Consider the following 24,747-nt stretch of genomic DNA (forward strand, 5'->3'; position numbering starts at 1 on the left):
ACGCAACCGCGGTGGTTTTGAAGTAAGTGAAGGATCAGCAAACTTGGTTGTTTTGAAACAAGTGAGAGATGTATGTGAACAAAGTTTTGGTTTCACATTAACAACTGTTGATATTAAAATTGAGGAAAGAAGTTTGTTGATATATAATATTGTCTCTGACATTGAGGCAAACACGGCTGTTTTGAAGTAAGCGAGGGATGCATGTGAACAAAGTTTTGGTTTCACATTAACAATAGTTCAGATTTTAATTAAAGAAGAAAGTTTGCTGATATATAATATTGTCATTGACGTTGAGGCAAACGTGGCGGTTTTAAAGTAAGTGAGGGATACAAGCGAACAAATTTTGGGTTTCACATTAACAAGTGTTGATATTGAAATCCAGGAAGAAAGTTTGCTGATATATAATATTGTCATTGACGTTGAAGCTAACATGGCAGTTTTGAAGTAAGTGAGTGATACAGGCGAACAAAGTTTTGGTTTCACATTAACAACTATTGATATTGAAATTGAGGAAAGAAAGTTTGTTGATATATAAAATTGTCATTGACGTTGAGGCAAACTCGGCGGTTTTGATATAAGTAGGTGATGCATGTGAACAAAGTTTCATTTTCACATTAACAGCTATTGATATTGAAATTGAGGTGGAAAGTTTGCTGATATATAATATTGTCATTGACGTTGAGACAAACGTGGCGATTTTGGAAGTAAGTGAGGGATGCATGTGAACAAAGTTTGAGTCTCACATTAACAACTGTTGATATTAAAATTGAGGATGAAAGTTTGCTGATATATAATATTGTCTTTGACGTTGACGCAAGCACGACGGTTTTGAAGTAAGTGAAGGATTAGCAAACTTGACTGTTTTGAAGAAAGTGAGAGATGCATGTGAAAAAAGTTTTGGTTTCACATTAACAACTATTGATATTAAAATTGAGGAAAGAAAGTTTGTTGATATATAATATTGTCATTGACATTGAGGCAAATGCGGTGATTTTGAAGTAAGTGAGGGATGCATGCGAACAAAGTTTTGGTTTCATATTAACAATAGTTGATATTGAAATTAAAGAAGAAAGTTTGTTGATGTATAATATTGTCATTGACGTTGAGGCAAACGTGGCGGTTTTGAAGGAAGTGAAGGATACAAGCGAACAAATTTTGGGTTTCACATTAACAAGTGTTAATATTGAAATTCAAGAAGAAAGTTTGCTGATATATAATATTATCATTGACGTTGATGCAAACGTGGCGGTTTTGAAGGAAGTGAGGGATACAAGTGAACAAAGTTTTGATTTCACATTAGCAACGGTTGATATTGAAATTGAGGAAATTTTGTTGATATATAATGTCATTGGCTTTGAGGCAAATGCGGTGGTTTTGAAGTAAGTGAGGAATGCATGTGAACAAAGTTTTGGTTTCACATTAACAACTATTGATATTGATATTAAGGAAAGAAAGTTTGTTGATATATAATATTTTCAATGATTTGCATATTGGGACTCAAGAAGTGAAATTTAACAATATTTTCATCGGAGTTTTATGCTCGCTATTTGGCAGCCGTGATTTAATTTTTATAGAGGCAGCCGTTGTTTCAATGGTCTGCATATTTGGGACTCAAGAAGTCGGACAATCTAATAACCTAACCGAGGCTAACAACGTAGAAAAGTAAGAAATTAAATTAAATTATTTAAATTATATGTTAGTGGATGTCCTATGTTTTAAATCGTAGGATTACTACTTTAGATATGGTAAAATGCGGATAAATGCACGAAAAGAAAATTGTAGATACTCGGAATTTCCATATATAACTAATTAAGCCTCATGAAAGTTGTCATCCACAAAAGATATAAACAGACATTCTTTTTAGTTCTGATCATTAGATCAGATCAATCAAACAAAACAACAAGCATGATTAAACATGAATATACTTGATTTGTAATGGACTGTCTTTTAGTTTGTCTTTGGGTGTTTAAGCTCCTTTTTTCATATAATGCATTCAAAAACATGAATGTACTTGTGAGAGACTTCGCCCACTACTTCACTATATATAAACAGGTTAGGGGCTGGTTTGGTATTGCTGTGCTTTGAAAAAAAACCGGTTCTGCTATGCTGTGAGAATAAGCTCATTTTTGCTGCTTCACGTTTTCAGCTTTTTTTTCATCCAAAACTGTGAAAATAAGCTGTTTTTAAGTGTTTACCAAACATTTTTTTGAGCTCAGTTTTTTTTTATACCCACTTTTTATAAAAGCACCTCAGTATCAAACTAGCACTAGCTCACTTGTCGCGCTTTGAACTAAAGCTATAAATGCATCCACCTAGAAAGACTTACACTACTACCACCACCACCACCGTTATTGTGCGTTGTCTTCTTCCTCCTCCTCCTCCTCGTCCATTATGTCTCAGGCAGACTTTAATCACTTTACCTATCTCGGTCCTGAGCAGCTGCGGAAGCTTGCTCGTATAATTTACTACCAAGAAACTGAGGCCATTAAGAATATCCAGTTTGAATACGAAGCCAAACTCGCGAAATACCTCCGAGATTGCAAAGCTTGTTACGAATCGGCGATAAGGCTTTTGGATAGTGGTAGTAAGTTGGAGCCTTGGTTTAATAATGACGACAACGATCGGGCTTCTATTGCTCACGACATCTACGGTTATGTTGTAAACGCTACCAACCATGCACTCCAGTTCGTGCGCAACTTTCGTGTGCGAATGGATTACGTAAACAAGATTGAAAAGCATGTCGACGGCCTTCGTGCTGAACTGGATGATGATCTGACTAATATGGAAGAGCTGGCAAGAAAAGCTTCCACATTCAGGAACGACATGCTGGAGATCGCCAGGGGTAGTCAAAGTCCAGCATCACGCCAATACTCCAGATGGATCAAGGAAACCGGCAAGTCGTTTGAAGAACTAGTGCAGAAGTATGTATGTTGTGTATATCCTGTATATATTACATACATACAATTGTTTGACCAAAAGAATTGTTCTAATTTTTTTTTTTTCCCTGACAAATTCTACAATTACTTGATATAACATTAATGAGTGTGTCTATTAATGGGTGCACCATTCGTGCAGGTATCAGACAGACCTTGGATACGGGGGACTTCTTTTCGAAGAACTGGAAGATGTAGTAAAGATACGGGTAATACTAATTAAGGATTTGCTATATATCATTATACTGCACAGTTACGACTGTACTTGAATATTTATTTTTATTTTATATTTTTTTGGTAATAGTCGGTGATTTTTTAGGACATCCTCACTTGTAGAGGGGTTTTTATCATTTATAGCCAAAATTTAGCACACAAATTCATTAATGTCAGTTTTTATAAAACAATTCAAATATAGTCAAAAGTTCACTTGAGACCCAAACTACCCTCAAAATTAAAACTTAATTACACCTAAAACCAAAAGCTAATTAAGCATCGTTGTTCCCCAGTAACATTGCTGCCATATTGGGATCCAGAGGCAACAAAATCAATTTTCTTAGACTTTGGATTTGAATCGTCATATATATGATTCTCCTCACAGAAGAAGCCAATTACCATAAAATCGATCTAAAATATTCTCATCTTCCAATGCACTTGTCTGGAGTGATTTGCTACAAAGACCTTCCCCCGCCTCCCTCTTTTTCTTTTGCCTTTTACAGATCCATATTAAAATTGATTCACCGGTTGTGCATAGTATGCTCAATTTCCCTTAATTAAATGCCTAATTTGGGTAACCCTCAACTTAAAGAGATCATATGCAGAATGCATAAGAACATGCAATAGCAGTTTCATAAAAAAAATTACCTGCCGAATACAATTTTAAAAATATCCAGAAGTTAATAGTTCTAACAAAATTTTCTAAGAAATATCAATTAATTATCACACAAGAAAATTCAAAAACTGTAGTTATGTGAAATTTTATGATGATCTTCGTTGTAGGCTTGTAAATTAAGAAATGAAATTTGATAATTTGATTTACTTAATTTTCATTAGAATAAATACCTCTTTATTAAATGTTTAATTTCATCAGGCTCCTTTTTCTATCTTTTTGGATTCGAATTGAGATATGAAAATAATTAAACCCTAAAATGAAAAAAAACACAAAGAGAATCTCTTTGGCGTTGGTTTTCCATTTTGAGGGTAATTTGGTATATTGATGTGAGGTTTTGGCTATAAATGATAGTTTTTATAAAAACTGACAATTTTGAATTTAAGACATAAATTTTGGCTATAAACGATAATTTCTCCTCATAGAGTGACTCATATACATTAGGGGCTTTTTACTTTCTAGTAATTATTCTAAAGCCTAAAACTGGAAACAAAACTGCAGCCATTTGAATGATAAAGAAAAGCAAGAATTGGTATTAGATTGTATATACATGGGAAACATTTGTTCCGTCTCTGGTTGACCTAAATCATAAACTGAAATTTTATTAATTTGAATATTTTGATTGAATGACAAAATGTTAAATTTTAGTATTAATAAAAAAAAAGATTAATAATTCCTCCCTAATCATGGAAAGTTGAACACCAAGTGGGAATTTTTATTTTTTTCCTCAAATTTTGAAATGTGTAAAATTTGATCAGATTTTTTTATTTTTGTCAATTTTTTATTTTGAAATATGGGTACTTTAAAAAAAAAAAACAAGATACATTTTGTTATAAAATAAGGGTAAATTACAGATAAAATTTGACTAGATTTTACATTAAAAAATGGGTACATTTTACATTAAAAATTGGCACATTTTACATATAATAAAGTGGCAACATTTTTTTTTATTATGAAGATAGGTATATTAGAAATAAATTAAGGGTACAAATAAAATGATTTTAAAAAATTATGAGTACATATATAAGTAAAAAAAAAGTGCACAAAAAGAAATTAAATATATGAGTACCAACTAAAACTAAAATGAAAATTGTTGCGGATTAAAAAATGGTTGCAAATTAAAAAATGAGTATAAATTAAAAACAGAAATATGAGAGCAGATCCGTGACATCACTTTTTTACACAACTTTTAACATATATTTTTGTAAGGGCCACTCTGTAATATATTTCAACGATTGAATCGTCTATTTTTTAGGTATTCCCTCAAATATCATGTTTACTAAAATCACTCAAATCTGACACCACATGACCGTTGAATTAAATTAAGTGTTTCTTTGTGGAACTGTATTCGTCCATTCCCTTCACTACAAATGAATGTCCTAATGGTTTTGGATTTGTCTAATTTTTGCAAGGATAATCTATGAACGATGTTCTAAAATGTAGACGGTCTAGATCGTTGAAATACATTACAAAATAAGCCTTACAAAACTTGGGTAAAAAATTGTTTAAAAAAAAAGTGGTGCCACGAATCAGCTCTCTAGAAATATATGATACATATCTTAGCCATAAATATAATTATACCAAATATAATTTTTTTTAAATTAAATAAAGATATTTGAAAATGTTTAAATATTTTTTTAATAAGCGATATTATCAACATTAAGGGAGAGGGGTGGATTTAGCCTCACAATGGGCTAGCAATACTGGGGTTCAAATTCGCCTTTGACGAGAATCGAATAAAAAACCTCTCACGTACAAGTAAAGAGGAATATCATTGTACCATAATATTGATGATTAAATAATTTTTAAATATAAAATTTAAATATGATGACATGTTAATAATTAATTCTTTAAATAATAATGTGAAAAAAAAATCAAAAGACCTTGATTACAAATTGAAAAAGAATAAGGTTCAATCAATAAAATAAAAAGTTAAGGAATAGAAACCTAATTTCTCCGTATATAAAACACATTTGACATACGCTTTTAAAAACACGCATGTTTTACAAACATTTGGATTAATCCACTTCAAAATTTTAGATTGTGCTTGTCATTTAGTATTTGTTCAACAATTAAAAAGTATCTTAATTTTTATCAAAAAGTATATTAATTGATTTTGTATTAGCATGAAACCATTTTGGATTAGCCACGTCAAAATCTTTCCACTTCCGAATACGTCCCAGCCTCAAAGCTCTATCCTCTCCTAAATTATTTTAATAGTTTCAAATTTTTACTCCTTCCCTTAATAATAATAAAGTTCAAAGAAAAAAAGCCACGTCAAAAGACCTCAGTGCACATACGTACATAGAAATGAAACCATCTATTAGTATTGCTATGAAAAACTAATAAAAAGAGTTTCACAAACATTTTTATTTAACAAAAAAGAACATAATAAACTTTTCTTAATGATAAGAACACAAAAATGAAAAAAAAAAGAAAAGAAAAAAAAAAAGCAATGGCATTTTGTAAATAACTTGAACTTTGATGCCACCGAGTACTGTTTATACGCGATTAGATTAAATGTTTATACACTGGTCATAGTTTTTTGGTGACTTGTGTATAAACAGTTGCTCTATTCGTGTATAAACAGTCAGTGCCAAATTTAACTTATTTATGAAAATGTCAGCGCCTCTCAAACTTCAACTTATTTACAAAAATGTCACTGCCTCTTTTTTCAACTTTAACTTATTTACAATACGGCTATCAAAGTTCAATTTATTTAAGAAAATGTCAGTGCTCTTTTTTCTTTTTTCTTTTTTTGTCGTTATTATTATTAAATTTTCATTAATTGTTTTTATTAACTATTTTTCCAAACTTCACTTGTTCCTATGTACGTATAGGTGTTCGGAAAAATAATATTTGCATCGGGGCGGGCAAATATTAATGTAACCGCCTATTCAAAGATGTTTGGGGCTGCTGGCATTGCTGTTCTTATTTTTGCTACAGGATTTATGGTATGGGACATATTTTCAGCAGATAACCCTCTTCAAACGGCAGTGCGTGATGCTGTAATAACTGCAGCATCAATTGGTGGTGCGATGATAGGAGAACTTGTTGGTGTTGCCCTCGCGGCCATGGTCACTGCTAATCCGTTGTTAATACTCATGGCAGGAATAACAGCGAGCATTGCCGGAGCTTTTCTTATTGGAGAATTTGCCACCTGGTTGATTGATGTGGTTTTTGGGTCTGGAGGCCGTGCCTCATTGAGCACGATGGGCCATCGATGTTACGTCGCACATTTGCCCGACGGCTCAGTTCTAGCACGCCGAATTGCGCATCAGCAATCTTAAGAAAGTGAGGATGTACAGATCCTTATCGATTATGAGCACTACTACACCCAAGTCTACATATTATCCGTACTGAATAATTTGAGGCATATTTTATGTCACACTGCTTTTAATTTGTACCGTTTATACGAAAGATGTGGTAATCCAAAAACCAAATCTATAAATAAAGGTAATGCCATGCAATGATAATCAAAACTTAGTTTTTCATGTACGCAAATTATACAGCACCTGTTCATAACAATTGGTTTTGATTGGTTAGGGTCTAATATGGGGCCCAAATCCTATCTTTTTGAAAAGAGAATAAAGAAATAGAATAAAAATCCAAAAACCGGATAAAGGACTCGGAGCTACAAGTTCTGACTTCCGACTTCCGTCGGCAGTGCACTGTGGCTCATATTGTCCCGTAACAACGTATATGTACCTTCCGTCGGTTAAATCATGTAAAAACACTTACAATAGAACATAGTAATCATGGTCTAAACATCTTAAGTAAAGTCGTTTTCCAAATGGAATATATGAACAAAAATATTTAAAACCATTTCTTAGCTAACTATTTAACATAAGATTTATGAAAAGATTGAAATTGTGAATTAAAATAAAAGGACGAAAAGTAAAATAATAGAAATTGATTTTAATGAAAATTGGGCTAAAAAAAAAACAAGCAATTTTGAGAAAATCAAAGGTAAAATCCACTGGGGTTTACAGTTTTACCAATTACTTATGAGTTAGAAAATGCAACTGTTAGGCTTTCCTAATTCATATTCCACTTGTGTCATACAAGCTAGAACGTATTATAACATACAATCTGTTTGTGGCATTCAGATCAATCTAAACATGCAAGAATCATTAAGATTTGTGAAAACCTTTTAAAAATCCATGCAACCTTTAAAACGTGGCATTCACTTTAACACTATGTTTGGATGAGGGAAATAAACTTGGAATTTGGATTAAAAACATAATTTATAAATTAACATGCACCAATTCCCTTGTTTGGACTCATAAATATAGAAATTTAGAATTTCTGCATGGAAAAAAAACTTGGAATTTGGGACTTCCAATTCCCAAGTTTAAATTCTATGTAAATATGTGTTATTTTCCAATTTCTATGAATGAGAGTTTAAAAACAACAAATTCCATATTAAATTCCATTGTTCTTTTAGGTTACCCAAACAAGAAAATTCACAAATTCTATAGAATAAAATTCCATCATTTAAATTTCCGTCATTTTAAAATTCCTTAGTAATCTTAAATTTCTTCATCCAAACATAGTGTAAGTGAAATTACAAATACTAATCACAAAAAAGGCTACTCAATTTCAGTGTGGCATTCCAACAGAAATTGCATCAAATTATTTGTGTAAACATCCAAAGGGCAGCCTATCATCAAAGAATATAGATATTTTAACCACTGTGATTAATAACTGTTGCGTAAATTAGATAACCAAAATTAAACTCATTAAGTCTCAAATTTTAGTGCTTGCAAGTATATGAATCAGATGATTGTATAGCATATAAGCATGGATATCGTCCCACAGAGGTCGAAAAGTCTTACTAATTAAATTGAAACAAATCATAGTGGAGAAGCTTTAATGGAAAAGATATAAAACTTTGAAATTAAACTAAAGCTTGAAAATAAAATGCATGTAAATTATAAATTGAAAACATAAGAAAAGAAGACCTAGGGCATCCGAATTCACCGTAACCAATTCTACTCAATTCCCTTAATATGTTATGCTCAAGTAGTTCCCCAATATTGACGATCGATTTTCCCTAAATTATTCAACGGTCATGGCATTTGGTTGCATCAAAAGTATCCTTACATGTTAACCCTGTATGGCATCTAGATGAATTTAAACAAGTAAGAACCCATTAAGCTCTATGGAAATCATTAAAAAATCACACAAACCCTAATTGCATGGCATCTACAAATAGGTGTTTATGGTACCAATTGCAAGAAGCTAAACCCAAGTTAAGTATGACATCTACTCTAACTTGCATCAAATCAACTTAACTTAAACCTAGATGGTGATCAAGCATCTAAATAAAAGTGTAATGATGTGGAAAAATTGTGAATAAATTTAAACCTAAGAGTGCCTAAATACCAGAGTGCACTGGCGAGCGGGAATAAACCCACTGCATACGTGATGTTAGAGCATAAGTAAGTACAGAAGAGTGAATTGGGAATCGTACCCTCGAAATAATCTCTAGTAATAAGAATCACCACGAACCTTCGATTATAAGAAAGCTCATCTGATAAAATCTGAAGGGTGAAGACAAGACAAAGGTGAGTGGCCCTGTAAGTAAGATTTTTATAGAAGCCATATAGAATATTATAACCCCTCGCTGCAACATCTGTATAATTTCCACAAAATTCATAATATACCACAACACAACATCTCCTCAGTAATATCAACTAATCATGCGATTAATAACTCATACTAGAACGTGAGTCGGAGTCACCTAGGGTGACCTGTACGACTTACCTATATCTCATCAATCAATCTAGCTGAAGTCACCTATAGTGACCTATACGGCATATTCACTGCACATAAGTCGTAACCATTAAAAAGGTATGTACGACAAAACTGGGTGTAATACAATTATGCTCAATACAACGCTCTCATAATAGCGGTGTGATAAATCGCTAGTCACCTACAAGTCGGAACCACCTATGATGGTCTGTACGACAAGACTGTGCACCTAAATTGGATCCAATGTGAGCATATGGTGCGGGAGGTGACATTATAAACAGACATGTGCCATATCTTTGGCTAAATCACAATCACCCCGGGTGCAGGTTTATGAGCTTTAAATGCATCTAATACAACGTATACGATTCATAAGCAACCTGTACGACAATGCTGGAGTTGCTTAAAAACATAATTGTAGTCATATAATAACCCCATCAATTCAACTAATACTGTATACTTATTTGAACTTACCTAAACTTACCTGAACTTACTTGAACTTACATGTGTGTCCTGCATTCACCTTTGCACTTCAGAGCTATCACAGTAATTATGTGCAAGGAATATACGTATGGATATGCCTCACAGTAATCATAGTATTTCCAATTATATAATACGATGTACTAACTATTAATCACCAAAACATAAAGTTTAAATGCACATTTTTCACCAATATCCCTCAATTTGCTCAATTCCTTAAACAAGGCTATTGTTTTGATTATATAATCTCATTTCTTATATGGCTGCATCTAATGTCTCGTTAGATTGCCTACGTACCCTAAACAGGGATCAAGCCACTCGTAGTTTGCATATGGATATATCACAATGAAATCTAAACTCAACCATCTCATAGTATTTTATAACATATAAATACATTTATGTCATGACATAAATTTCTCAGTTTTATTTAAAAGCATTTATAGAATTATCAATCATGAAAAAAATATGATAAGCAAGGAAAGATCCACTCACCTGGAGTCCGCGCTACAACTTCCTAGCACAAACATCGAGGCGTCACAATCGATCGGCGCCTGTGACCAATTATCAAATCATATCTCAGAATTTTTGTTGATACAATACATAACTTACATCGCACATGAGTCTACGTAATTCGGTCTAGAAGATCTATAAATCAGATCTCTAATCCATAACTTCCAAGGATCCACATTATGTTTCTAGAATAACATACTAAAGTTTCGGAACGATCCAACGGTCGGATATCCGCCAATTGCCAAAACCAAGTGGCGGTTAACATTTTATTTTACGAACTTACAAATCCAATTCGAGAAGATCCGTACATCGGATTCCAGATCCGTAAGTTCCTATATTCCTCAAATATTATGAATAATAACCTATTAAAGTTTGATGACAATCCAACGGTCAGATCGTCAATTCATACAATGGCCTATTAACGTATCTTAGAGAATTTTGGTTCTAACGATCAATCTACGTCATTCAATTCTCAAAAATTAATTCAAGGCATCAAATATAGCCTAAAATAGCATTGGCGGTCTTCTGGCCACTTGCTGCCGTGGGTGGCGGTTGGCTGCCCCGACTTGTCGAAAAAATCAACTATCTCTAAAAATTACCAAAATTTTTAGATTTGAAGATCTCAATGAGTAGAACAACTTTCATACCTGTGACCAAGGCCAATTTGTCCTGGAAAGGCTCCAATTTCATCAAAACCCATCGAAACCCTAGAATTGGGTGTGCTTCGATTCGACCTCCAAACGTGTTCCGACGCCTCCACCATTGATTGGGCTTTGTTCCTGGGTTCTAGGGGAGTCTAGTGGTGGTAGAAATTTTCTGGATTACCTTCACGATCGTCGGATTTTGTCATGGCACCCTCGGAACCCATAGTTTCGTTCTACTCGAATTCAAGCTCAAATCCCATAAAATCTGATTGGGAATGGAAGAGGAAAGGACTAGGGGATGATTGGGAATGGTTTCTTGGTCCAAATTTGTGAGAAATCCGGTGGAAAACCACCGGAAAATATGAAGAAATGGGAATGGGTGTACACGGGTCACGAGTTAGGAACCCGTTTCCCCCTTTTTCCCTCGCTCGCCACTCTCCCTCCTTTCCCATCTCGCTTCTGCTTCTGATTGGGCAGTCTCTCTCTTCCTCTCATCTGATTGGGCAGCAGCCCTTCCCTCTGTTCTCTCTCCCGTCCCCTCTTTCTTCTTCCTCTTCTTCTTCCACTAATTTTTAAAACCACTAATTGATAGACCAAATATATCATTATAAAAATGTATAAAATATATAAATAGCGACTAAACAAAAGTACTTCTCGGTTTTATAATTCTGTAACGTCAAGTATTTCAAGAAAACGCTAAGTATTAGTTCATACACCTCGCTATACGTTGGTCAAAGGATGTCAGACCCTCGCCTCTAAAGGCATTTTCGTAAAATCACGCTTTTAAATTTTGTAAAAATGTAAGATTTGGGACGGGTTGTCACACTCTTCAAATGCTCAAAAGGATCCTTCCACAAAAAAAAATGTCATCTTGATCGTCCAAATGCCTAAACGTCCAGAAATGTCAATCTAGGAAAGCTAAGCAGTCAGCACTTATTTCTTCACTCGGTCAAATGACATGGAATAAAAATCTGGAATTTTGACATAATCATCTTGAAAAACTCACAAACCCTCTCCAATTGGAAATACTAAAAAATTCGTCAGTTTCATCACTTTATGCCCAAAGTGAATTCGCATGTCCTACACTTTGAAAATATAGAACAAAACATTTTAATTCTACCAAAATAACAAGTAAATTATAACTAAGATTAAGATAAAATATAAATGAATATCGACTCATCAGTGTGAACTAGCAAAAATGCCCACACGTTGCTGTGGGACTTGAATGCACCAACCTTAACCAAATGAATAAGACATTTAACCTGAAAAAAATTCAACATAATCATGAGTGAACAAAAGGGATAGATGAGTGAAAGGTGTCGGTAAGATAAGCAGTTCGGCTTTTATATACATTCAACCGAGCTGATTATAAAAGATATAGTTGCAAAAAATGCTCTGTTTCCTAAGAAACATAAGCAACATGCATTTAACACTTTATATTGCCCTTCAAGTTAAGATGGCAAAATATATGTCCTACAGGCTAGGCATGTGTTTTAACAGCTAAACAAAAAAGCAAAGAAAGAGTGTTATTCTTATTTTAGCAACTAATCTTTCAAGCACTAATGTATGGATTAATGTATGATATCTGAGATCCTATTTGTTTTTTATTGATTGATGTTGAATCATCCACCTAATTCATATCACACATCCATAGATACCTGAGAACGCTTATTCCCACCACCATTGCGTTGTTACTTTAGTAAGTTTTTTCACTGAGAAGAAAATGAAAGAGCATCACGAAAACACTAACAATTTCAACTCTAAAACGTCACCTTATTCCTATGACCCACCTCAATCAACAACAAAAGAAGAAAAATAATTGATCCCTTCAAAGAGGCTTTCATAAACTAAAAGATGTCCTACCCATCCAAACGAAAGTGGGATATTATTTTCAGTCCCATGTGATATCGGCACAATGGAGGGTGACTCTGGTAATTTCAAATCACAAATAACTCAAAGAATCCAGTTAACCACATCATCCCCACCAACAATCTGAGAAGAAATATATGTTAGAAAGACAGCTACAGCACAACCCAAAGATTAATTAAAGAAAAAAGTATCCAAAATGTATGTCAGAAAGTGTTGAAACTATAATTACAAATCCAAAAACAAAAACAAAAAAAATAAGAAAAAGTGTTGAACAATTGGCTATATGGGATAAATTTAACATGCTACTCACTATAATTCTCATCCTCTTTTGAATATCATCAGCAAACTCATATTTTTTACTCTTATGTAGAGTACCATAAACCTCCTTTAGCACGCCCTCAGGATCCTCTATCTTTATTGGCCTCTTAGAATCAGAGTCCTCTTCCAGCACAGCAAAGACCTAGGAAAGAAATTATAATTTGAAGAGTAAATTGTAGCAATGATCCCTTAATTTTAATCAAATTGGAGCAATGGTCCCTCAACTAAAAATTCATTATCATTGATTCCTCAACTTATCAAAATGTGTAGCTATAGTCATTTTCATCAATTTCGTCAAAATAAGTTATGTTGGAATAACCATTTATATAATGAGGGTCCTTCAACTCATCAAAGTGTGTAATTATGGTCGTTTTCGTCAACTATGTCAAATTTTTTGTCAAAACGAGTTATGTTGGAAGGACCATTGCTACAATTGGGTTAAAGTTAAGTGACCATTTCTCCAGTTGAATTAAAGTTGAGGGACCAATGATAATGAATTTTTAGTTGAGGGACCATAGCTGCACGTTTTGATGAGTTAAGGGACCAATGATAATAGATTTTTAGTCCATGGTAATTGATTTTTAGTTGAGCGACCCTAGCTGCACGTTTTGATGAGTTGAGAGACCAATGATAATGGATTTTTAGTTGAGGGACCATTGCTTCAATTGAGTTAAAATTAAGGGACCATATCTACAATTTACTCTAATTTGAACACTATCAAGTTAAGCATATTTACAATCATGCAGGTCAGATTTCTTTTTTAAAATAATCATTTCAAAATGCCTTTCTCCAAGGAGAGACAATTACAAAGAGAGAAAGAATAATACCTGTTTTTTTATTAAGACGGTAGCAAAATTCGTTATAGAGTCGTCCTCCAAGCTTTTCATCTTTTATATCAACAAACACTAAAACTGGGCAGCTTGGTATATCAACGGAAGGTTTACCATCCAAATCATGTTTAAGCGACGTTTGGACCTACAATTTGATCCGCAGGATTCTTATTGCATGCAAAACTAATTTTGGGGAACCAAATCTTAGCAAATATAAGAATCACCCTATTTAGTTCACTTCTTCATAAGTGGTAATCTTATATAAAAGAACTTTTTTAGACAATCTCACGAATCTGCTCCTCAGTTTCACAGCCGTGAAGATGCCTTCAAAATAGACCCAAATCCCAGACTCAGACACAGAGAGAGACAAATATTTAGAAATTTTTTAGACAACGACTCTCACAGAAAGACAACAACGTTTTGGGACGACCACCCTCACAAAAAGAGAACATCGTTTGACGGCGAGAGAGCACAAAGCAAAACAAAAACAAAAACGAAAGTCAAAACAAAGGAAGATGCAGTCAAACGAAGCGGGAAGCAACAGAGCAAATTTGCGAGAAAACACAAACCCATCACTGATATTAAAATTATTTTTGGGTAAATTGGGTATGAGTGAGCGTACGGACCTTCTCCGGGCATCTCATTGGAAGAGTTTAAGATGTGATTATGGTGGAAAATGGGCAGCACTGCACAGAGAACAAAGTAATTTTTGGCTAAATTACAGAAATCAAACGATGTAGATGAGGCTTTTGAAGATTCTAAATCTAAGAAAGAGAAGAGAAATTTACCTTTGGGGAAGAGTGGTGGCCGCTACTGCTGAAACTGAAAAGATTTTGGCAAATAAGTCGAGAAGGAAGACAGTGGGAGTCGGCAACTCAGAATTTCAGCCAAAGATAAAGAGAATATGAAGAAAGAAGTAGTTTTGTAAGATGCTGAGAAGAAAAACAGGGAACAATAGGGTTTTACCTGAGGACTCGAGCTGGGCTCTGAGATGCAGACCTCTCTCTCCCTTCCTCTCCCTGACATTCCACACCTTCCCCCCTTCTCTGTCTGTAACTAATCCAGCCCAACCAAAATGTAACGTTTACATGTATATCACTAATTGTAACGTTTAAATAAATACACAATCAAACGTTTACTTAATCAAACGTTTATATAAATGGTTGCAAATGACCTGACTATTAAAGAGTAAATTCATAAGAACTTACCATGCACTTGAGCATTTTTCAACATTCCATTAAGCACAAACAAAATGTAATCTACACGTAGATGAGATAAGACAAGTTTAGGTGTTAAGCCAAATGCAAGAAGTCAGATAAGTGAAGAAATAAGAACCTTGACAGCTCATCATTTCTTATACTTTGGACTCAGTATTGGAAACTTGTCTACCATGCATAACATCTGAAACATTATTTATTCATATGAATGTGAGAATGATTACTTTCAATGGCATTCCATCTAGAAATGTCAAGGGAAGCTGTAAGTGAATTCATCTATACTTCACCGTTTTCATGACTTGTTTCTAAACGACACAATAAATAATAGAGATTAGCGAGAGTTGAATAAAAGGAATCAGTAGTGTAAATCTGACAAAATGCTTACAAATTCAACTCCAATTGTGCTGATGTAGCTACCCAAGTATGAATCATCCTGTTCAACGATTCCAAAGCATAAAAATTGCGTGAGAAAATTGAGATTATATGGACTTGTATGTCAAATAACCTGAAATATACCATATATCCAATATTAAGTGCATACACCTATAAACTAATCTTTATATATATTTTAAAATAATACATATCAATGTAATCTAAAACATTGGAAACATTATCATACAATTAATTAAGAATCGCAATGCAGAAAATTTTATTTCCATTTTTTTCAGATAACTTTTCACCTCATAACACTGAGACAGAGAGCATACCCAAACCAATAGTGGCGTTCCAACCACAGCAATTTCACAAACTTCTCAGTGAAGGAAGGGAAACAGAAAATACACTACTTGATCACTTGTGGCTAAGCTTTTATCGCTCAACCTGTCTTTATCTTTGTGTATCTCTCTGACTGAAATATTATTCTTATAAAATTTCATTACAGTATAAAGTATACTTATACATAAAACATAATAACCTTCTAAGAGCAATATCTTTTAAAAACATTCCATCAATTGAACATTACGTCCCTGTCTAAGAAAACTGCTGACAATCGTAAGCTAAACTATGAAATACCAAATTAAATACAGAAATATTACAACCCCAAACCAAACAAAACCCCAAAGCAATTAAAAAACAAATTAGGCCAAAAGAACCTCACACCTAACAAAACCCCAGATTCGCTCAAAAAGAGATTTATCTTATTTTAGCAAAATTAATTCCAACTGGCCACACAAACCAAAGCCTTGACCAAAATGAACTGCACTTAAGTGTCAACCAAATTCGCAAACATTTAAAAGTTCTTCGATTTTCACACACCAAAACAACATATCAAATTAAAAAACCAATGCAATGTTAGTGAAATAAACTCGCACGGTATTTTAAGTTATAAAACAATCACCTTGCAAATGAATAGGCACATCTGATTCTTCCAAATCCTTTCACCTCCGTCCTAGAATTCATCCCCTGTGTCACCACAAAAACATGTAAAAAATCCGAGAAAATTAAATGCTATAAACACCAAATTCCAAACGATGATTGTATGCATATCCGAGCCATAAAGGAACCAAATTTAAAGAATTATTTGGAGATGAAAAGCCTAATGTAAACCCTAATAAATTTTATAAATTTTATAATAATCCCCCGATGTGGGACAACATGAAGATCCTATTGTCGAGTTGTGTTTGTATTCCGTTCCAAGGACTGCGTAACTAGCAAATCAGGGCTCAAAAATTGAGATTTATCTTTCAGAGGAAGAGAGAGAGAGGTGAGAATGGCAGTGAGAGCTAAGAAATAGGAATCCATGACTCTTCCCATGGAAATTTTTCTGGATTGTTGCTCTTGAATAAAAAACTCTCTGCTTTGCTTGCAGATGCTGGGTTATCAAAAGTGGAAAGGAAGCCCTTTGAAAATTCAATACAACAGGAAAAATTTATTTGCTGCAGTTTAACACCATCAAATTCCAAGTAAATCATACTACTTTAACAATTCTCAATTTTAACACAGTCATGTGGATTTGGCAAACTAATTCTGCGCAAAAATAATATTTAGAGGATTCATAAGAATGCGGGATTGAAAGAAGAGTGCAGTGTCTTGAAATAAAAGTAACTGCAAAGGAAATTAACAGTTTGCATCATTGAATCGAACTAAAAACATAGTAATGCCATTAAATCTCTCTCCTCTCAGAATTACATATCATTGTTTATATGGTTTGCTGTAAATAGTAGAATTCAACTAAATACTTTCAATAAGAACAACTGAAGGCATCTAAATGGTAATATTGTTAATTACCAGTCAATTTCTATTAACTAAAAACATTGCGCAGATCAACATTAAATTAAAAGCAATTTTTTTGGAAGCTAAATTTTCCACTTACCACTGATGTCAGTGGCCAGTTTGCCATTGCAAAACCTTCTAGTAGGCTGATGGTTCACAAAGTCCCTTCCATAAGGAGGGTAATCAACCTTTCGGTGTCTGCCAACCACCGCCTTACATCCAAAGCCCCCATCTGCAGCAACCTAAACCAACCAAAATCCAAAATCCTGAAATTCCCAAACACAATAAATCCATTATCAATTCTGAGACTTTCAATTATAAGGAGATGGACCAACACAGAGAGAAAAGACTTAAATTTACAGCAAGATGAAAGCTTTTTCAAATTTGAGGGCCAAATCTAATGAAATTTAGCAAAATGACCAAACATATGTGGAATATTTTGCATCCCTGGGAATTCTGGATTAGGGTCTTACGGAGATGAAAATATAAGCAATGTCTATGGGGATTTTAATTTGGTAATTTTCTTTTATTCTTAAAGAGATGCTAGAGTAAAAATTTCAAAGGCTAATTCTAAAGTTTTCTCAAATAAATAAATGTAGGCTGAATGGTTCGTTGCTATTGAGAAAAGAAAACACGTTAACAAAGGGGAATCAATCTTATTGTTCATGAGCTCTACGTAAAGAAACATTGGAATCGTCATGAGGAAAAATCAATAACCAACCATATGAGTTATGCCCACAATTTAGACCTCGCCTTGCTTGCGAATTGTGGGGTTTTAAAGCTAGAAGCCCATTAAACATTGACAGACACCATGTTGGGGCTTAAAAAGACTTCACTACTTTGGAGATGTTTATCCCACAAAGAAGAATGTAACGCAGCGGAATTGATAGGCAAGAGAAAGAAAGAATACTCAAGGTATTACACAATAATTTTATTCACTCACAAACTAGTACAAGAGGAAACACTCAAATACTCTTAGAAGCTTTGTTGCTTCTTCTCACTTCTCACTACTTGCTCTCTTGGTTGTTACAAATGGTGTGGATGCCTTCTCCTTTTATAGGCATGGATGGAACCTTAGAGAAGCATGGAAACATCATGCTAGATATATCTAGATAATTCCACTACCTTCCTATACTAGAATTATCTACACTAATCTTGTATGTTGGTGGAATCCTCACCATTCTTCTAGATTCTTTCACCAACTTGAACTTTCCTAGAATTCTCTAGCATGTGCATGGATCTTTCTTTGTGCATGGGCTAGATCCATTATCTTTGGGCCAAGACAAGATTACAATTCAACATCCCCCCTTAATCTTGTCTTGTGACGCCGATTGATTCTCAATCTAACAAAGTCTTCTTGTTTGAGTGGTTTGGTGAATATGCTAGCAACTTGGTCTTGAGACTTCATGTATTCAACTTGCACATCCTTTCTTGCAATACACCCTCTTAGGTAATGATAGCGGGTATCTATGTGTTTGCTCCTGTCATGGAATACTGGATTCTTTACTAGAGCTATTGCAGACTTGTTGTTAACATAGATCTATGTTGGCTTTTCTTGTGGCATGCTTAATTCTTTCAGCAAGCTTCTTAGCCAGATTGCATGACAGACACATGAGGTAGCAGCTATGTATTCAACTTCGCAGGTAGAGAGAGTGACAATCGGTTGCTTCTTCGACATCCATGTGAATGCAGTGTCTTCCATGAAGAACACAAATCCAGTAGTGCTTTTTCTATCGTTGGAATCTCCTACCCAATCACTGTCACTATATCCAACAAGTTTCTAGTTACTAGAACTTGAATATAACAAGCCAAAGTTAATAGTACCTTTAAGGTATCGAAGAAGTCTTTTGGTTGTCTTCAAATGTGTAGTTGTGGGATTTTCCATGTAGTGACTGACTAATCTGACGGCATAGAAAATATCTGGTCTTGTGTAAGTCAAGTAGCGCAAGCTTCCAACTAAACTCTTGAAAAATGTTGGATATAAACTTTCTCCTTCGTCATACTTGGTTAGTTTAACTCTGCACTCCACTGGAGTGCTTATGGGCTTGCAATCATTCATTTTGAACTTTTTCAGTATCTCCTTTATGTAGCTTTCTTGGGAGATGAAAATGCCTTCTCCGTTCTACTTGACTTCAATGCCTAGGTAGTATGCCATCAGCCCGATGTCGGTCATCTCGAATTCTTTGGTCATCACTCTCTTGAACTCTTCATACATGCTTGGATTACTTCCGGTGAAGATTAGATCATCCACATATAAGCACACAATTAGAATATCTGCATCCTTGACTTTGACGTAGAGAGCATGTTCATGAGGGCACTTGATGAAGTTGTTTTCTTGGAAGTACTTGTCGATGTGATTATTCCATGCTCTGGGCGCTTGTTTTAACCCATAGAGGGCTTTCTTTAGCTTCAGAACTTTGTCTTCATGCCCTTTGATTTCATAGCCTGACGGTTGCTGAATTTACACTTCTTCTTCAAGGACTCCATTTAGGAAAACGGACTTCACATCCATTTGTTGAATCTTCCACTTGTTTTGAGCTGCTAAAGAAATTAGTAATCGTATAGTTTCCAACCGAGCAACGGGTGCAAACACCAGACTCCCCAATGATGCAAATTTCTATTGCATATCTGACCAAAACAACCTTCACACAGAATGTCCACTTAGAAGCCTACTTCTTACAACCAATTTTAAAACATGCATAGAAAATTTGCATGTTTGATTTCTGAAAAACAATCAGTATCTAAGCTAGTAGAACTTTGGAAATGCTTGACAACATAATACATATAGGGTGGACTAATATATATATATGTGTGTGTGTGTGTGTGTGTTTGTCCAACTGTCCATAAATTCCTTACCACATCAACCTTGACCCATTCGAATCTATAAATTTGAATTTGTTTAAATTCCCATGGCTACACTTCTTTACAAACACTTATCAGCTGCTAATAATTAAACTGACCAACTATGATTACTGTGATGAGCTATAGGATACAAAATGTGTGATATAATTCTGTTTGTTAAGTAAAACTATTACACAGCTAATGTTTCTCTCGCCTCTCTTTTCCTTCTAATAATGATTGATACAAAACAACCATTCTTCATTGGGAATCAAGGATTGCAACATTAATATTATCAATGATCAACAATGTAAATTGACCCAAATAAAAGGATACTCCACATTAAAATATGTTGAGACTTAAAACATTCCTCTACATCCACCAAAATTCTTCACTTTTTAAATCCTCTAAAATTATATCGTGGTCAAATACATTTGAATTTTCATAAGCTTTATGCTGTTAAAAGATTAAAATCACATAATAAAAAATAGGAAAAATTTGTATCCGGTCCCTAGTATTAGTTATCAAATTTTGATTCAAGTCCCTAGCATTAATGTGATATTGCATTTACATGTTTATTATATAATTTTTTAATATAAAAATTAGTAATTAATTTAGGGTTTAATACTCACACCTCTATTAAACTTCTAATTAATTTTCAATTCAAACATTTCCAAAATAATAAATAAATTAAATTAAATTAAGTTTGTACCTATTAGTTTTTTTATATATATATAAAAAGATTCTCAATTTTTTAATCTTACATGTACCCATTCATATAATTTTTCAATTTTTTTAATCTTAAATGTACCCATTCTCAAATATATCAATTTGTTATATGTAAAATGTACCTTTTTTTAATATAAAATCCATTCAAATTTTTTAAACCATGTTTAAACTTATATGGTAGATTCTTTTTCGTTGATTTGAAAATGTATCCATGTTTTGGTACAATAACTTTTTTTTGTTAATTTTGGTTGATGTACCCATACATATATGTACACACACACACACACACACAATATAATAGAGAGTATAATTTATATTTTATTATTTTTAATCCCATAAATTATGGGTTTTATTTAAAATCTCATTAATATAAACAATTACAAATTTCAATTTTTAATATTTAATTAAAAAATATAGTAACTTACATTATTACATTAATGTCAAGGACCTCAATCAAAAACTAAAAACTAACAAGGTTTCAATAAAAAAATATTGATAGCTAGGGACCGCATCCAAAGTGTCCCTAAAAAATAACTAAGCACAGGATAGGAAGTCAATGAAACTTGCAATGTTAAATCCCGAGTCGGCAGCACGTTTCCTGCAATGGTTCACGTGGCTACCTCAAAGCAGGTTGACAATTATGCTTCATTATGAATGGAAAGATTAATAGATGATAATTAAGAAGGATCAAGAGAAACAAAAAAGCCAATGAACTGATGAAAGAGCGAAAAAGAGAAACAAAAAAATCTCAATTAAGCAATTAAATGGAGTTACTTGATAGAGCTGGAAAATTACCCAGTTCCTCAGAGAGAGGATCAAGAGTGACTTATGAGAGTGCAGAGAAATGAATGATTGAGAAATTCAAGCTCTAAACTCAAAGTTGGGGCTTCCACTTTCCAACCGGGGAAGAAATAACAAATAGTATACAGAGAGCCAATCCACCTAAAATATAAATCAAATGGGTTTTCTTCGAATTCAAAATTTGGACCACCCAAATACCGATGAAGCAATAACCGTTCAAAATTCCAACAGATTGAAACCCTCACAGACTACAAATCATCAATACCTAGTAGTAAAAATTTTGAAAACAGTAGTAATGCAGGAAAAAGAAATTAAAGATGTGAGCCATTCTCTAAATCTCAGACACCAATCCAAAGTACCAGTAATTTGCACACCAATCTCAGACACCAGAATGTGTTGAAATATAATCTTGTCTTGGCCCAAGACAATTGATCCGGCCCATACACAAAGAAAAATCCATGCACATGCTAGAGAATTCTAGCAAAGTTCAAAGTTGGTGGAAGAGTCTAGAAGAATGGTGAGGATTCCACCAACATACAAGATTAATGTAGATAATTCTAGCTTAGGAAGGTAGTGGAATTATCTAGATATCTCTAGCATGATGCTTCCATGCTTCTCCAAGGTTTCAGCCATGCCTATAAAAGGAGAAGACATCCACACCATTTGAAACAACCAAAAGAGCAAGAAGTGAGAAAAGAGTGAAGAAGTGTAAAAGTGTTTGAGTGTTTCCTCTTGTACTAGTTTGTGAGTGAATAAAAAGTTTTGTGTAAAAACTTTGAGTGTTCTTTGTTTCTCTTGCCTATCAATTCCGCTACATTACATTCTTCTTTGTGAGATAAACATCTCCAAAGTAGTGAAGTCTTTTTAAGCCCTAACAAAATGGTATCAGAGCTATGGCTAGCAACACTATGGCAGCCTTCCAAGTTCCAGTGCTTGACAACAATAACTTTGATAATTGGAGTATCAAAATGAATGCCCTTTTGGAAGTACACGATGTATGTGAAGTAGTGGAGAAAGGCTACACTGAGCCAAAAGATGAAGCTACTCTGTCCTAACCCCAGAAGGAGAGTTTGAAAGATTCAAGAAAGAGAGACAAGAAGACTCTCTACCTCATCTACCAAGCATTAGATAACAATGGCTTTGAGCAAGGAATAAAATATCGATGATATCAGAAATATCGGTAGTCCAAAAACACGGAAAGTACAATAGAAATATCGGGATATTATTGATATCAATAAAAATTGAATAAAAACCACAGAAATTGTAAGAAAAACTTAGAAATTTTTATTAAAACTTTGCAGGATGTTTATTTAGTCAATTATCTATTAGTTTATCACAAAAATTGGAAGGAAATGCATTGCATGATAGATATAACTGATTTAAGTTGATTATATAGCAAGCTGGCAAACATTGTGAGTGTAGAAAATATGTAGTAATTAATTAAAGAAGTTTAAACACACCATAATCATTTACATATAATGAATTAGTATAATATTTTACACTTTTTACATTGCATGGTAAGATACATAAGTGACTTAGCAAAGTTTAAAATATCGATGATATCGGAAATATCTGTAGTCCAAAAACACGAAAATTTCGATGGAAATATCGGGATATTATGGATATTTTAGACCATGGCTTTGAGAAGGTCTCGAGTGCAACCTCTGCCAAGCAATCATGGGAGAAGCTTCAAACCTCTTACAAAGGAGCCGAACAAGTGAAAAAGGTTCATCTTCAATTATTAAAAGGTGAGTTCGAATCTCTACATATGAAAGGTCTGAATCAATCTCTGATTATTTCTTAAGAGTCTTAACCGTTTCCAATTAATTAAAAAGAAATGGAGAAAAGTTAGAAGATGTTAGAATTATGGAAAAGATACTACGTTCGTTGGACCCCAAGTTCGAGCACATTGTTGTGACGATTGAAGAAACTAAAAACTTGGAAGAAATTAGTATAGAGCAAATTAATGGGTTCGCTACAAGCATATGAAAAGAAACATAAGAAGAGGCAAGGGAATGATGAGCAGCTCCTCAAGATGCATGTTCAGCCAAAGAAGGAAGAAGAAAGCTTCGATAACGAGAGAAGCCAGTATGAAAGAAGTCGTGATCGAGGACGCGGATGTGGACATGGACGTGGACGTGGTTGGAACTTCAACAACCATAGCAACTACGAAAGAAAAGAAAGCTCAAAAAATGGTCGTGGAAGAGGACGCTCAAACTTGAGGTATGAAAAATCTCAAGTTCAATGCTACAATTGTCAAAAGTTTGGGCATTATGCTTGGGAATGTAGAGCTCCAAGCAACAGGCTTGATGAGAAGGTCAATTATGTGAAAGAAGAGAAAGAAGATAATGGCGTTGTGCTACTAGTATGCCAGAACAATGATGGAGATCAAGACTATACATGGTATCTTGACACCGATGCCAGCAACCACATGTGCGGAAGAAAAAGCATGTTCGTAAAGCTCAATGAATCGGTGAGTGGCAACATTTCTTTTGGAGATGAATCCAAAATGCCCGTTAAAGGAAATGACACATCCTGGCTTTGGCATCTTCGTTTTAGACATCTTAACTTTGGGGGATTGGAGTTATTATCTAAGAAAGAGATGGTGAGAGGCTTACTGTGCATAAATCGCCCTGATCAAGTTTGCGAAGGATGTTTACTTGGGAAACAATTCAGGAAAAGCTTTCCAAAGGAGTCAACCATAAGAGCCCAGAACCCACTTAAGCT

The 24,747-nt window shown here is 34.1% G+C and overlaps 2 protein-coding genes and 1 pseudogene across 2 annotated transcripts; 1 reads left to right on the forward strand and 2 right to left on the reverse strand.

Annotated features, from left to right (window-relative positions):
- The first annotated feature begins 2,351 nt into the window (after window positions 1-2,351).
- LOC126609572 (uncharacterized) lies at window positions 2,352-7,274 on the forward strand. The gene is made up of 3 exons (XM_050277416.1): window positions 2,352-2,921; window positions 3,076-3,142; window positions 6,660-7,274. Exons 1-3 carry the CDS (start codon window positions 2,392-2,394, stop codon window positions 7,107-7,109), a joined length of 1,047 nt encoding a protein of 348 aa, XP_050133373.1. The 5' UTR covers window positions 2,352-2,391; the 3' UTR covers window positions 7,110-7,274.
- Window positions 7,275-12,958: 5,684 nt separating this feature from the next.
- LOC126609579 (diacylglycerol kinase 5-like) lies at window positions 12,959-14,352 on the reverse strand. Its single transcript, XM_050277428.1, has 3 exons — window positions 14,222-14,352; window positions 13,387-13,536; window positions 12,959-13,199 (listed from the first exon to the last, which is right to left on the reverse strand). Exons 1-3 carry the CDS (start codon window positions 14,279-14,281, stop codon window positions 13,161-13,163), a joined length of 249 nt encoding a protein of 82 aa, XP_050133385.1. The 5' UTR covers window positions 14,282-14,352; the 3' UTR covers window positions 12,959-13,160.
- On the reverse strand, window positions 14,339-17,542 carry LOC126609577 (uncharacterized; annotated as a pseudogene).
- Between the last annotated feature and the right edge of the window lie 7,205 nt (window positions 17,543-24,747).

Source organism: Malus sylvestris, chromosome 17 (genome assembly GCF_916048215.2).
Source record: "Malus sylvestris chromosome 17, drMalSylv7.2, whole genome shotgun sequence".
NCBI classification, from domain to species: domain Eukaryota; kingdom Viridiplantae; phylum Streptophyta; class Magnoliopsida; order Rosales; family Rosaceae; genus Malus; species Malus sylvestris.

Coding starts and splice junctions, on each gene's coding strand:
- LOC126609572 (XM_050277416.1), top strand. CDS start 2,392: ATGTCTCAGGCAGACTTTAATCACTTTACCTATCTCGGTCCTGAGCAG. Junction 2,922..3,075: donor TTTGAAGAACTAGTGCAGAA/GTATGTATGTTG, acceptor CCATTCGTGCAG/GTATCAGACAGACCTTGGAT. Junction 3,143..6,659: donor AAGATGTAGTAAAGATACGG/GTAATACTAATT, acceptor ATGTACGTATAG/GTGTTCGGAAAAATAATATT.
- LOC126609579 (XM_050277428.1), bottom strand. CDS start 14,281: ATGAAAAGCTTGGAGGACGACTCTATAACGAATTTTGCTACCGTCTTA. Junction 13,537..14,221: donor CCGTCTTAATAAAAAAACAG/GTATTATTCTTT, acceptor TTTCTTTCCTAG/GTCTTTGCTGTGCTGGAAGA. Junction 13,200..13,386: donor AAAAGAGGATGAGAATTATA/GTGAGTAGCATG, acceptor ATTTCTTCTCAG/ATTGTTGGTGGGGATGATGT.